General features: G+C 42.0%; 1 protein-coding gene across 3 annotated transcripts in view; it reads right to left on the bottom strand.

Annotated features, from left to right (window-relative positions):
* Positions 1–15,461, bottom strand: part of XPO1 (exportin 1) — a 40,060-nt gene extending 24,599 nt beyond the window's left edge. The window contains exons 1-4 of one of the 3 annotated variants that reach the window (XM_053383717.1): positions 14,354–15,461; positions 10,651–10,782; positions 7,299–7,400; positions 3,135–3,207 (exon numbers count right to left, since the gene is read on the bottom strand). In XM_053383717.1, coding sequence (XP_053239692.1) covers positions 3,135–3,207; positions 7,299–7,400; positions 10,651–10,776 — 301 coding nt within the window. In that variant the 5' untranslated portion in view covers positions 10,777–10,782; positions 14,354–15,461. Of the gene's footprint in view, positions 1–3,134; positions 3,208–6,158; positions 6,223–6,378; positions 6,424–7,298; positions 7,403–10,650; positions 10,783–14,353 lie in introns of those variants that run through there. The other 2 variants (XM_053383719.1, XM_053383718.1) reach the window with 2 other exon arrangements.
* Between the last annotated feature and the right edge of the window lie 261 nt (positions 15,462–15,722).

The following is a 15,722-nucleotide window of genomic DNA, read 5'->3' on the forward strand; positions in this document are numbered from 1 at the left end:
AAGAGGATTTTTTCCCTTCCACCATCTAATTCCGCACGCTCAGCTTCCGGGGACATAAGACAATACTAATAATATCAATGATATCGGGGTAAGCAAGCAAGCAAAGGTGGCCGGGCCCTCTACCCGAAACAAGGAGTGGTGGGGCGTGTGGAGGAGGTGAATGGTGCCACCCAGACCTACACCTTTTCTTCTTGTTGGAGCTGCCCGTCATGGCGCAGGGCTGCATGATGGCAGCAGCGCCATTGTCATCGGAAGCCAGCTTGACTGCCCAGATGGAGTTTCCGCTGAAGTAAACCAGGCACGGCGCTTGATGCCAGAGCAGCTCGGCCTCTTCCTCCCATCGCCATCGCCGGCAGTCTCAGCTTCGCGGCGGGTTCTTAAATGGCCAGGCAGGCTGGATCTAGGACCCAGCCAGGCCTGATCAGGCCCAGAGACTGTAGTTTGCCGACCCCTGGTCTATATAGCCTACTTCATGATATCCAGTAGACTCTAGCCACAAAAGCTTTTTAGCAGATTTTATGACACTGTATTCTTGGACATTGCCAAGGTACAGTGGCGAATTTAGGGCTGTGCAAGCACTGGTTGTTGAGCCAGGGGGCACATTCTCAAAGCAGGGAAGGTAAGTGAGGCATCAGACTTTGGGAAGGAGGTATGAGTCTCTGGTTGGTTGAGTTCACAATTCTGCTTTATTTTTAAAGAAGCTTTTTTGTTCTTAAGTTACATATTTTGTTCTTCCATTTTGTATTTTTATGTTGTAAACCACCCAGTGATCTTTGGATGAAGGGTGGCATATAAGTTTAATAAGTAACAGTAATAATAACTGAGTTGGAAACACCTGTCTAGAAGGCAAGAGTGCATAGGAAGACTAAGCATAAGCCCCATCGTTTGCTTGCAGGCCTAAGACTCAACTCTCATGTTCATTAATTCGTGATCTCTCACAATCCAGCCTTATTTATTTTTACATTTATATCTCATCTCCTCCCCCAAACAACTTTGGGAAGTATAAAGGTTCTCCCCCTCTCCACAGTATTTTCACAACAATCCTGTGAAGGAGGTTAGACTGTGTTGGGGGCTGGCCCAAGGTCACCTAGTGATCTTTATTGTCAAAGGGGAATTTAGACCCTAAAACTCTTAATGACAGTACACTGAACTCTTAGAAGTACCTCTCCATTTGCATACAATCAGCATGTGTGCAAGCGCTGACACATGCACTGTTTTCACCACCACAAGGGGATGGGAGCTTACAAACGTCCTGCAGAAACGTGTGGTGCATCAGAATGTAACCCCTGCATAAATGGGGAGTTGTCTGTACACCCATCCCCAATGCAAAATACAATTTTCTATAAAGCATAACATAAAATCAGAAAAACACAAATACCATACATTAATCAAAAGAACAGATGCAATAAAACAGCACCAAAACCTATCAGTACAAATTCATCAGCTGAATGAGTGGTATAGTAAATAGTGCTATTCTTGGTTTTGGATTCAGAAACTAGCCTAAAAATGGACTTGCTAGGTAGCTTTTGGCAAGTAATTTTTTAGACACAATTCTTACTCATGAATTTGGAGTATTAGTGATCTCTTTCATTGAGACTTTTCTATTATGTATAGTGCTTTCTGTATGCAAAAGCTGTGGGCATAATCCAGTTGGTACGTCAGCACTAAAGAAAAGGCTGGGGATCAAGTGAATGTGTTTGCTAATGGAAGAAGCTGCAAGGCAAATATTTGCAAAGTACCCCTTTCCTTCTGCAGTATCAACATCCCCCCAAATATCAGCTCCAGAACATAGGGGAGTCTTCCATAACAGGCTGGAAGATCGTTTAACCAACCAGGCTCCATCCATCAGCCAAAGCAGCAGCTGCAGGGGGACTACTTAAGATTACACAGTCCATTTAATTCCTATCTCAGCTCAAGAAGAAACTAAAGAGAGACTGTGATGTAATATTCATCCAATACTGAAAGACATTTAAAACACACTTGTCATTTACTGGTTTTAAAACCAGGTTTAAAAGCCACACCAAAATTTCAAGTAATGCACGCCAATTTGCAGCAACCACCTTTTTGAGCCCTATTCTACACATTGACTCTTCTCTGGTCTGCTTAATGTACAGCTGAAGCTCAGCTATTATGAATCATGACATCACATAAATCGATGCTCACCCTGACAGCTCGTATACCAGCTTTCCAGAGTCAGTATCACATACTTTGATGTTGCCACTTCTGCCAGTCCCAGCTTCAATTAAAGCAAGCAACCAGACCAAGTGCCAAAAGTTGACAGTGTGCAAGATTGCTAACTATGCTTAGCACTAGACAAGCAGTTCTTGGAATGGAACTGCAATCAGTTCCATTTAGCGCCACCTCTCATTCCTACGAGCTGCAAATACAGACCCTCTACAATCATTCCAGCAAATACAAACTCCATCAGCACTCTTACAAGAGTGCACCCTCCCCATCCTTCACAAGGCAATTTAATTCTCCAATAGTTCCATTCTGCCTTGTATCTGAAGGAGGAATTACTGGCCCAACAAAATGTGTTCCATCTGGAAGCAGCTATGCATGGCTCAGAAGTGGCCCTTAGCTTGGATCTCTGTTGTCAAAACATGTAACTCCTTTTTATTAAGGTTTTTATACATCAGTACTTTTGTCAAGCATTGGAAATTCCCTTGCCAGTATGAAACAGCTGTCTAAACGTACTCTACTTTGGTGAAAACAATGCTGTTTACTCAAAACAAGCAGTGCCAGGATTGGGGAGAAATCAACCAGCTATGCATTATAATTCACTGGCCAAACACAGATGTTTTAAGTGTGGATAAGGAGCTTGCCTGACAATGAAATAAGCAGCTAAAAAATGAGGGGGGGGAGAGGGGGAAAGTGAGAGGAGGGTAGTTATATTGCATCAGGACAATCATTTGAAGTTTAATCAGTGGCCACGTTTGGAAATCAGGACATGTTAAAATTTGCTTCTCCATTCATCCCAAAGTATTTTTAAAAATCTACATGACTTCATTATCACACACTGACACAAGGTCCAATACCTGATCTATCAGGCACTACCCCAGTGCAATGTCCAAAAAATTTACCATACGAGCATCAGTGAGTCTAAACTGTACAAAGAAGTCACTCATATCTACCTTCACACTGGGTTCTTGGAAGAATCTTCCATCTTGTTTTTATCACGTTTTCCAAGATCTGCAGGCCATAATACTGAAAATTGGAGAAGTGAAACATGTGAGTATGCTAGATGATTTAACAATAGCTTTCAGGATTCTCATTCAAGCTGACATCATTCACACTTAACATCTAAGATTAAGTCTGTTAAAAACAAGTCTATTCACCCATTTATTGAGCTTTTCCCATGCATTTTCCTCATTTTACCCTCTTAAATTCTAAAGTCCTGCTGCTTTTGATCATGGTTACATTAGAAAGGGAAACAAAAAAAATTGTTTTGCAAAGCCAAATGACTTATCTGTAAGGGGAAAAATGGCAGCCACATAAAAATAAATAGCCTAAATGACTGCTCACAAGTTCAAGCACACAACCAAGTTTAGCAACTTGGATGAGCATGGGCTTCCTGGCACTTGAGCTGTTAAGACCAGGGCTTAACATTATATCTACTAACACTTTCTGAAGGATGTATTTTCTGCACTTCACTGGTGTGTACTTAAGGAACAGCAAGACAGCTCATAGGTTGTTGTTGTTGTTTTTTAAAAAAAGATACAGTAGTCTCTCCCCTATAGCAGCTATATCTACTGTTTAACTTTTGTGCTCAGTCAAAAGTTCACCATTTCTAGATACACTTCTAAAGTTGTTTTACCACCCAGATAAGCCTCCCAAAGGCATGGTTCAAATGGATACATTTATAGGAAATGAGAAAAGCTCTTCAACCCATTTTATTCCATTTATCTCAACGTAAATATGTCCAATAGACCTCTATGAAATGTTGTATCAGACTAAGGTCATCATTAAAAGCAACAACACAGAGAAGAGGAGGAAAAGGGGTCAAAGAGATGCAGCTTTCCCTTTAATCAGAAACCAACACTGAGGAGACAGGAGGCAATACCTGAAAGGCAAATCTATGTTTTAACGTTGATGGCTGGTGAAGATTTGGCTGAGAATAAAAGTTCTTCAAGTCTGTTAGTGTCTATACAAAGTAGGGTAATTAGAATTTCAGCCAAAGGGATCATGTAAGCCTCGTTTTAAATAAATAGCACAATGTAGACTGTCCCAAACTACATTGTACTCTCCAGTTGGTTGATGGTTGTTTACATTTTAACTTCCCACTCTCTTCTAAGGTATTAGTATTTCATATATTTTAGAACTCCACATCTTAATAAAAGGAGTAAATTTAGTTATGTATCTGTGATATTTCTAGCCTAGCTAATGATCTTCCATTGTAGAAGCCGGTGAACCATTTCAATCTGAAGATGCAATTCAAGGAAGTTATATGCAAAAGGTGGGAAAGAACATCTGCAGCTGAATATTTGCTTGTTTCTTCAGCAGGTCGCATTGCTGAAGTAAAGAGCTAAGTTTGTAAAACTGAATTGCAGGTTGCCTCCTCAGCAGTAGGAACTGGTGCCAGAGAAGCAGCAAGTAAAGCTTTGGCAATGCTTGAAGTTCTCTTCTCTCCCCCCCCCCACCGATGCACATAACTTCTTTGTATTGTGGCCTAAATCTCAAGTGAACAAACATTTCTACTGAACAGTGATGGCATTCATGAAGCAGCTCTGAATAGGTTCCCAAGCTGTTCATCAGCAGTCAGTGCAGTGTATGCACCACATCTGCGCAATGGGGTGACTCCCCATGGGCAAGATTTCACCTGTAATAACTCACTTTAAAGTTGCTCAGTGATACACAATCTGTGCAAATATCCCCCTTGCCTAATGCTCATCCCCATTCTCTCTGGGACTAATCTTGCTCAAAGTATCTATCTTTAACATAGAGAGGATGCCCATCAGTGAAGCAAATGATCCTGAAATCCCTAAACCTGCCAACAAATGAGTTTCTAAATGCCACAAGTAGGTATGTCAAATGGAAGGCCAGAAAGGGTGTTACTATAGTTCAGAACTACCACATTCCCACCCTGCAGCAAGCCCTAGAGATGCTGAATGGCAGGTATACATTCCTCCATTCTGCCTGGTTCAGAAGGCTATTTGGTAGAAGAGATGAGATGACATAAGATTATGAGCATGTGAAATTTTGGCTAGTCTGTCAACACATTCACCAACAGTTTCAACTGTAATTTTCCCTGTCTCATCTTCACGTTGAAGCATCTTCTTATTCTATTCCCACTTTACTAACAAAGCAATGAGATTTAAGAATAATCACAATGAATATTTTACCAAATCAAACCTAAACCAGCCCAACCCAGTATGGTCTAGTGGCTGGCAATGGCTCTCACAGGACCCAATCAAAGGGTCTTTCCAGGATCCTGTTAGCTGGAGATACCAGAGACTGACCTAGAACCTTATTCATGCAAAGCTCATACACTAATTCCTCCCCTAGCAAACTACTATTAACCACACAAACACACTAAGAACTACTTTACAGGCTACATATAAACAGCGATAGATGCAGTGACTCTTGCATCTTTTTTCTATGCTTCCATGTAACATGAGACATCTCTCTTCCATGAGTAGCATGCATGCATGCACATGCACCAACACATGTGTGCATATAACATGCAATGCAGACCTAGTATAGTAGGGAGGGAAAATAATCAAGTTGCATTATGACCAGTTTGTTTTCTCTGCTTATTCTTATGCCAGCAGCCAACATATATTACAGCTATTTCTCTCTCTCCAAAATTAATAGGTGTTACATTCCTGTAGCAATTATCTTGGAAAAAGAAGTTCTCAGGACTACCTACAAAAATATGCATACAAAACAATCCAAGGTTTTATACAGTTTTTCCCCCTCCCATTTTTGTTATATTTATATTCTAAGCCTCAAAATTTTATTTATGTAGGCAAAAGATGGGACAGAAATTGTAGATTAAGGAAAATATTTTAATACAATGATCCCTGTGGCAGAAATTTTTAATGGGACACTTATTCTATGTACAAAACCCATACCCACCCCACCACCCAAGAAACCAAAACAAGGAAAAAAAGCAATTGATGAACAGAATTCAGTTAAAGGGAATCAAAAGGGTAGACCTTGTGGAGGCCTGCCGTCAAAGCCTAGCTGTGTCAGTTGCACAGGAAGACACCCCTTTTCTTCCTATTACAAGCAATCAACATAATGGAACATTATGATTAATATCAGGTAGTGTTAACAGCTTTAAGAAAAAAAATGACTGCATAAAAGCCAAATGTCATAGTGCATAAATTTAGCACCAAATCATTTGCAATTTATGTAAATTGAAGAATTCTTTACCTGTTGCTTTCTTTCTGTTCCTCTAATCATCTCATTTTTCACAAGACAAATTTGAGTTTTAAAAAATACTGTTGATAAAATCAACTTTAACATTAGTAATGTCTGTGAGTATAAAAAGCAAAGTTTACCAGGCAAGCAAACAGGCAAACATGGTTACTTAAATTTAGTACTTTGAGGAAGTTCTTAACTTTGCCCTAAAATTTACAAAGCCTTTTTCTTCCCAAAAAAGTTAAGACTTTCCTAAGTGCCATCCGAATTCTGAAGGAACTAATCAGCATGGCTGTTTTCTATCTCAACACAAGTTATGGCAAATTTTGTGTGTTCAATGAATGTGGCCATGCACAAGTTTCTCCAACTATATGACAACCACTTTCACACGTTTGGCAACTCATATTTAAACCTTTAAAGTTTCTGAAGCAAAAACATAATTGCAGTAGGCTGAAGAATGTCTACTTTAGCCAGACTATCCTGATGGTATGGTTTGATTAACTGTACTGCAAGCAACTACAGATTGTATTCAACTGAGTGTCTGGGGTGCCTAGCCTGCTTTAAACTGTGCAGGACAATACCAGTCTTTCAAAAAAATATTGAGGGATGTATTTTGCCCTCAGTTAAGTGCACATGGCTCTCATTAACAGAAATGAAAGCCAAACACATTATCTAAAGACATGATACGGCTATAAGATTTTATAACACTCAAATCTGTTCATAATTCAACAAGAGTTTTTATACAATTCCCAAGTGACTTAGAATTTTTCAAGCCTTTTATAAGAAAAAGTAACTGACAACCTCATGGATCAGACTAAAGGATTGAAGAAGCAATAAAAAAGTTAAACAAATGCTAAATCTAAAAATTGAGATACCTTCCTCAAAGCCTGAGTGGAAGAAAGGTCAAGATCAATTGGATATCCTATACTTACTTTGGTGTTCATATTCTGAGAGAATTCCAAAATAGTATCAACTCTTGTCCATGCATCAGGGTGCTCCTTTAAGTGAGTCAAGACCTCCTGTGCCATCCTTTGCTAGAAAAGCGGACACAATGAGTTAACAGCTTTCAAAACAGCTTATGGCACATGGTTTTACAGCATTACTTCCCAAATTTTGGATAGCTGAGGCAAACTTTTTTCAAGTTTTTTAAAAATTAGATGCACACTTCTCAGTAGTGGCACCCACCCTGTGAAATACCCTCCCATCAGATGTCAAGGAGATAAAAAAACTACAGTGGTACCTCGGGATGCGAATGGGATCCGTTCTGGAATCCCATTCGCATCCAGAAGCAAACGTAACTAGTGACGGCACGTCTGCGCGCGACGCTTTTCACCGCTTCTGCGCATGATGTCATTTTGAGCGTCTGCACATGCGGCGAAACCCAGAAGTAACGCGCTCCGTTACTTCCAGGTTGCCGCAGAGCGCAACTCGAAAGCGCTCAACATGAAGCATATTCAACCCGAGGTATGACTGTACACAACTTTTAGAAGACATCTGAAGACACCCCTGAATAGGAAAGTTTATGTTTAATATCTCGTATTTTTATATTTTGTTGGAAGCTGCCCAGAGTGGCTGAGGGAACCCAGTGAGATGGGAGGGGTAATATAATAATAATAATAATAATAATAATAATAATAATAATAATAATTCATTCCAGTACCAGAAATCACTTCACTACCCACATTTCTCTACAGGCCATTAACCAGGCTGTGCTTCTTAAAGCAGCAACTCAAGCAAACATCACCAGCAGCCTTCACTGAACACAGGTACTGTTACTGGGGTTTTTGCACCAGAAGTGACTAGATAATCCAGTCATATGAGACAGATATTTAAAGCAAATGCCCTGTCCCCAACAGAGATTGACCAGGAGGTGGCAAGGCCAGAGCAGTAGGGCACACAGTAGGCAGCCTGCTCTGCAGATGGTACTTTGAGAGAACAAGAGGCTTCAATGATTACATTTCTTTCACGTGGGACAATCACTGTGCTCTTACAGTACACTAGCACACCCTGGCACAGTGCTTGGGAATTACTGGTTAAGTAATTAAATGCACTTTTCATGGTGGGGAAATTTTAGGCAATTGTGTGTCTTTATCGAAAATTCTCTAGCTTGGATAGAATATTGATCTACAGTAAGGAATCTGCCAATACTAATAAATATGCTTTTGAAAGTCCAAGGTATAATCTTTATTTCTACTCATTTCAAAACAGCTTTTAAGATACAAAAAGAAAAAATGTTTCATAGTTGTTTCTCAACCACTGATAGCAAATAAAAACTAACATTGGTGGTACATTTTTATTTAACAGAGAACAAGTACACAAAAATTTACTCCAAACTAACGTAGGACTAAGATCATCTGAATTTCAAGACATAAACTCTATGACAGGTAGAAAAAGCACACAGTGGCACTTCTTGACAGTTAGAACAATCTCTGCTCTCCTCCCCAACCACACTGTTTGCGGGTGTGTGTGTGTCTCATAACCCCCAGAGCAGATTTGGGAGATATATGGGGCAGACAGGAGAGAAGAGGTTGGGGAAAATCCAGTTCTCCTAATGGGAGTCCTTGAGATGGCTTCCACTAGTACCCTGGATGACACTTACACAAACTTTTCCAACTGTATACGAATCACTACACTTTTGTTCAGAGATCCACTAGAAAGTAAGAAACACCCTAAAATTAGACTGGAACACAGACACTCAATTCTAGAAATCTGATCACTACTTTCCAAGGCATGATGCAACTATGCAAGACACCCTACAACAAGCTACTGTCAAAGATGCAAGGCATGGAACTTGAGAGTGTGTGTGTGTGCATTTGGGGTGGGGTGAAGGGGTATTGCAAACCACCAACTTGAATATCAACTTCAGAATCAGCTGCCAAGAACCATCTTAAGAGAAAAAGGTTCCTGGTGCTCTGAATCCCAATCTATTGTATATCTTTCAGTTGCTTGGTAGAACTACTCAGGGTCTGAAGTTCTAGTGTTTAATTCATACCTTCCCACTCACCATGGTGAATGCCTCAACTAGAGAGGAAAGCAAATACGGATTCAGGGAAATGCTTCTATAATGCACATCTTCCCCAGGCAAAAGATTGTGGAGCCTTCAAGCTTTAAGTGCTTGCCAATTTAAAACAGAACCCCTTTTATGCTCTTCTGCAATTCTGCTTCACTGATGCCACTAAATATGCTGCAACTCTGCCACAAGTCCAGGAGGGGAATTTGTATCTGGCCAAATCATTCTGACCTGCAAGTTTGCCATACTACATAAAAACTAGTCCAGCTGGACTATTCAGCTCAGTCCAACAACTTAGGCTGCAAACATGAGTAGTGGAGAAAAAGCAATGGATTAGACCTGGTACCCCCAAACTCGGCCTTCCAGATGTTTTGGGACTACACTTCCCATCATCCCTGACCACTGGTTCTGTTAGCTAGGGATGATGGGAGTTGTTGTCCCAAAACAGCTGGCGGGCCAAGTTTGGGGGTGCCTGGATTAGACCATCCTTCAGATATTGTTGGACTACAACTCCCATCAGCCTAGACTGGTGGCTATGCTGACTAGGAATTATGGGAATTGAAGTCCAACATCTGGGAAGGCCACTGTTCAGAGATATGGAAGGATGAGGAACACCATGAAAGTAATAAGGGTACCTCAAACAGAGACCAGTGTGTTTATGGCTGCAGATTGGGGTATATACAGAAGGTCTGACAAGTTTCTGTCTAGGCAGCAGAATGGGATGCTCACTGCCCTATCAGAGGACTTGGACTGACTGCCCAGTCTGATTTCAGTGGCTCTTTTTAAGTTTGATGTCAAAATAGGCTTCTAAGCACTTTAGAAGTATAAAAGCAGATTACACAGAATTTATAATTCTGAACAGAATTTGGAAGAGATCACATAATAAACATTTAAACTACTTCAGAGACACAGACATACTATAGGCAAAGGAGACAGCAATTTGCCTTCCACTTAAAAGTCCTATGAATAAATGGGACATAAAACTGGACAAGAACACTTATCTCTAAAAAATTAAAAGAAACAAACAATAGTAAATTCAGTCATATTCCATCTTTCTGTTACTGGCATGAAAAACAAGACAAGAAGCCACCAAGGTATTTTTCAATGTAACTGTAGCATTCCTGCTGCCTTATTCTCTTTAGATACAGCTTAACTGCTAGTCAAGTTTTACTAGCATATGAGAAGTCTTCAAGAGAACCAGCTATCTTTTCCTCTACAGATATGCTTTAGACATAATAAACTGCAGGTTTCTAGTTCTCAAACATATACTGTACCTGGGCTCCTTCTCCATGATACAGGCAGTTCACCACATTATCCAACAGATTTATATCCAATTTCTGGTTGAAATCCAGCAGCTGCCGTGCTGCATGGTCTGCTAACATTGTCATAATTGCTGGCATAGATTACTGCAAATTTAAAGAAAGAAATCAAGTTACAGAATTTACTTACGTTTAATATCATAGAAATTCAAAGTTCTTCCCAACTGCCTTTAAGACCACTTCAGCTCCCATCTTTTACTACTGGTAACATATTCAAATGTTGAAAATTTTTCTTCAGTGTAAGCCAACCATAATTGTCATACTAAATTTTGTAATACTACACATGAATAAACGTACGCCTGGTTAACTTCAAAATAAAATAATGCTAGTGCTTAAACCAGGAGTTAATGAGTCACAATGTGTTCATTACACCAAATGCTGAAGTATTTTACAAAAATGTGTGCATCTTTAAAATGTGGAAGAGTGGCATCTGATTCTGGTTCTCTTTGAGCCACAAATTAATAATGTAAAGTGTAAAAGAAATGGTCAAAAGAAACAAGAAATGCTAAAGCATTGACAGATTTTAAAGTGTGTGAGGAGGGAGGCAGGGGAGAATGCTAACTTACTGACCCAAGAAGATCATTAACACATGAAATTATTTATGTTGAACAACTAAGTCTACCAGAACATATCACTGAGTGAACAGCAGTTAAAGGCAACAGAATTTGCTATTACCCCATAACAGTCTTCTCAACCTACCATCCAGAGAAGTAGACAGCAGGCATGCATAAAATTTGATCAAAGCTGAAAAAGTGGTGCTAATCCTGCTATACAGTAACATTAATATGGTGTCCCACTCAGAAACCTTAACATCACACTCTGGAAACTTTACCAAAAACACAGTGCACCCCTAAACATATCTACTCAGAAGTCAGCCGCATCAAGGTTTACTCCCACATGACTGTAATAAGGACAGCCTAAATGTCCTAAAGGATTAAATTCTTACAGAAATACATATTTTGACAGTTTTGACAGTGGGACTTACAGCACAAGATCAGCATTAACCAGTTGAGCAGAATAAAATCATAGCTAAATAGTTAATGGACAACAACTGTTGCTGAAGACAGCCTGGTGAACTGGAATAAATGGCAAACTAAGGCTACTCATCACACACTTAGAAAAAAGTGCATTGAACTCATTGGGATTACGGTACATTTGCTTTGGTCTGGGCTGCATTAACCATCATAACCATAATAGTGACAAGCAAAGAAACCAATTTGTTTTCTGAAGCACACACTATATTTAATTAGATATAAGCACAGCAGTTATGGTTTACATCCACAATGCTATTGCTACTTACTACATAACAATTTAAGTGTTCAATTTCTCACAATATTACTATTTAGAACAAAAACTAAGGCTACCCCCCATATTTGGTAGTACTTTCCTTAAGTTCCCTAGCTCCAAGTATCAAATTACCACACCTCTTCTATGCTTGGTCACACACCCTTTATTGCTGCATCTACTGTTCCTGACTAGACAGTTACACACAACAGCTCAGAAACAGTTTTCATGCATCTTCCACCTCCAACTAAAACACACAAAACTGCATGTTAGGTCTTATAAGTCTTGCAAATGCAGAAAGACAAGAGCACTTTGCCACTTGTAATCTCTTTAGATCAGATAGGTCATTTTAAAGTACAGTAATGGGTGGGAAAGGCTAGAATGCATCAAGTGCACGTATATGAGAAGTTCAATAAATACATTAACGAATCTAGACTGAAAGTCACTGGAATGCAAAGAAGTTTAAGATATAGAATACTAGAAACGTCACATAATTTCTATCCAAATAAGCTATTATATTACATGTGAACCCTATCTAACCATCTGCCCAAGGAATACCATTTGGAACACATGCTGTCAATAAAGAAAGGTTTTCAAAGGGCTAGCTTTTGCTGTATACCTATGTGATTTGTTCCATATCATTAACCTTACCTAGATTGTGAGAATTGGTTCCTCCCTTTGCACTCAATTCCTCCAAGTTCGTTAGCAACTTTACTGCCACTTTTTAAATGCACACTTTTGTTGAGTTTTATCAGAAAAACAACTACCACATTGAGAAAACAAATGGTCAATTACAGAGCTCACAATGTATCAATCCTGTTGACGTTCAAAGCAGTATTCATTGAGGTACTTACTGCCACTAACTGATTACAAAACAGCTATCAGACCAGCGTTACCGAAAGTAAGCTCTCCAAAGTATGCCCACATCAGAAAGCCCGTACATTTTCAGGAAAGTTAAACCAATCTGCACACAACCAGAAACCTACAGGAGGCTGCAGAATACGAAACTTTGGACTGCAGTCTGCCCCTCCCCCTATAAATGCTTCGCTAACGTTTCCTCGAAACAAGGCATTAACTTCCGATTACAGAAAAACGTGAATTAGAGGAGGCTCGCTGAAACCAGTAATAGATACGTAACGTAAACAGATGCAGCACATGGGGTACATCCGAAGACGGCAGTTACACACCCACCCACTGGAAAGGCCTCGGCTGCCGCCCTTCGCCAAACAGCAGACACACTGCAGCACATGCAACATTCACGTTGCTACTACTACCGACACACAGCTAACGCTTACGATCTGCACTTAAAAGAACAACAACCCCAAACCGCCCGAAATATCTAACAAGGGTCACTAGCCCCGGGCACGCGAAGCTTTAAAGAGATTTTTGTTGCCTTTCCTCCCCGACAGCCGTAAAGAGCAGCTGGGCCACTGCAGCCCCTCCCTCCTCTATCCCTGCTTTCTATACAGGGCCCCCACGTGATCCAGACGGACGTTTCAATAGTGCTGCACAGTGAGAGAGGCACAAATATATTTCTGGAAACTTCCATTCCCAATAATTCAGATTATGCTCCTTAATTTCTCCACCCGCTCTCCAGCCCCCCCCCATATACTTCCCCCACCGAAAGAAGGGGGCCCTACCTCTAATCTCCCGCCAGGCCGCCTCGCCCTCCTCCTACCCGCGTTGCGTTTTGCCCACCCAAGCTCCAGTTTCCCAACCCCACACTTGCTGCTTTGCTCCATCCTCCAGGGACGGCTTTGGCTTGCTGGGACTTTTCGGAGTCGCCTTCCCCATCCAATTACTTCAAGGCCTTCGTTTCTCGTCCTTCCAACAGCTCCCACGCTTTATTTAGATCAAGGCAGGATCCAAACGAAGGCCAACCCCAAACAGAGGTTTCTCTTTCCAAGGCTCGTGGCCTTGGTTTGCATACACACCCCCTTTCCTCCCCCCCCCTTTCCATGAGGCTTCACAGCACACCTCTCCACGCTTAGCCATGCCCACATCTTACACCCCCTACCCCAAGGAAGAGGCCCCGGACTTTGTTTTCTAAAACACATCCATCCTCCTCCCCATCACTGCTTTCTCCTAGGAAAACAATGAGGAGTTCATCAACATAACGTTTAGGCCTTGAGATTATAGCAGGCAACATCACTTGCGGGGCTTCACACCGTTGCTATTTTCATACTTACCGCTTGTCCAAATGCTGCATCCTAAAATGCATGAAGTTCTCCCCCGCCCCGCCATAAAACTTCACCCCCCTGGGATTGTATCCACTCCCTACTTTCTTCTCCAGTGCTCCCTCCCCACCTTTCCCAATCCAATCTCCCACTGGTGTACCATCATGCACAAGTTTCACAGATGAACTCTCACTTACCTAATTGAGTATCACAGCTACTTCTCGTAGAGAGGGAGCGGAGAGCAACAATAAAAAAATAAAATAAAAAAAATCCAAGCAAAGCCAAGAAGTAGGAGGAGGAGGAGTGGGGTGAAAAGACCTGTCCAGCCTTTCTTCCTTTTCAACTCCCCCCCTGCAAACAACACACACACACACACTGGAGAAACAAAGCGTCTATTTTTACATGCGCCCCCGAAAAGTCTGCTTCTTCCAAGCCCACCCGCCCTCGGCCCCCAACAACCACAACAACAACAAAAGAAGCCCCACTGGACTTGCTACCAAAAAGAAGGGGGTCGGGGGCAGAATGGGTGAATTACTAGGAAGGGAGGGGGGAGCCTGGGAAAGAAAACACACCCACCCAACGCACACACTCAAAAAGTCACTTTCTGCCTCCCAAATTCAGCAAAGTTGCTAACACACCCACATGGAGGATCAGGGCTTTGCCACCCATTCAAACACATGCACACACCTCCAACACCCCCCCTTCCTGCTCCCCACCCCACGACAAAAAGAGAGGGGGGAGAATAATACAAAAGGGGCAATAAGACAAGAGAGGGTTGCTTCGTCTAACAAGAGGGGAAGGGGCAACTCCTGGGCCCTCTCTCCTCCCCCTTTTCCCTGCCTCTCCCGCCCTTTCCTCGAGATTCAGTTGTATGGGGACGCTATACTCTCTCACGCTCGCGTATATATACAGAGACACACGGCAAAACTATAAATATATATAGATATATGTATGTATATATATTTCTCTCTCTCTGTTTTTAAAAAAAGCGGTTCCAAGAAGCCTTCAGCGCAGGTGAGGCAGCCACGCTGCTTCGAAGGGAGATGGGCCAACCCCTTTGGTTGGGGCCTACAAGACAAACACAACACCTCGTCCCCCGAAAACGAGGGGAGACGGGAGGGAGACGATGGACCGAAAGGAGGTGCTCGCCTCAGCGAACCACCCCGTTATGAGGGTAAAAAAAGAGCCCCACACGGAATTATTATTCTTTTTTTGGGGGGTGGGGTGTCCTCAAGGAAACTCCAGTGAGCGTGGAGCGAGTCAGCCAAGTCCCCTCACGGAGGTCCGCTCATCCCCCTTGGCTTAGCCCCCTCCCCGACCCCGAAACCCACCCACCCCTTCCTCAGCCGCTCCACTCCTGCGCTTAAATGAACCCCTCGCCCGCCTTTCACACGCACTCTCGGAAACACGCGCGCGCCCCCTTCTCCTCACGCAGCTCGCTCCTCAGCGCCCCCCTTCCTTCTCTCTCCACACACACGGCAAAAGGCGGCAAAAGGGGACCAAGCGCGGCGGCGGCTTCTTCTGCCTCTCTCTTTTTTTACCCCCGCTCCCCCCTTTTTTTTCTTT

This window comes from Podarcis raffonei, chromosome 3, assembly GCF_027172205.1.
Source record: "Podarcis raffonei isolate rPodRaf1 chromosome 3, rPodRaf1.pri, whole genome shotgun sequence".
Taxonomy (NCBI): domain Eukaryota; kingdom Metazoa; phylum Chordata; class Lepidosauria; order Squamata; family Lacertidae; genus Podarcis; species Podarcis raffonei.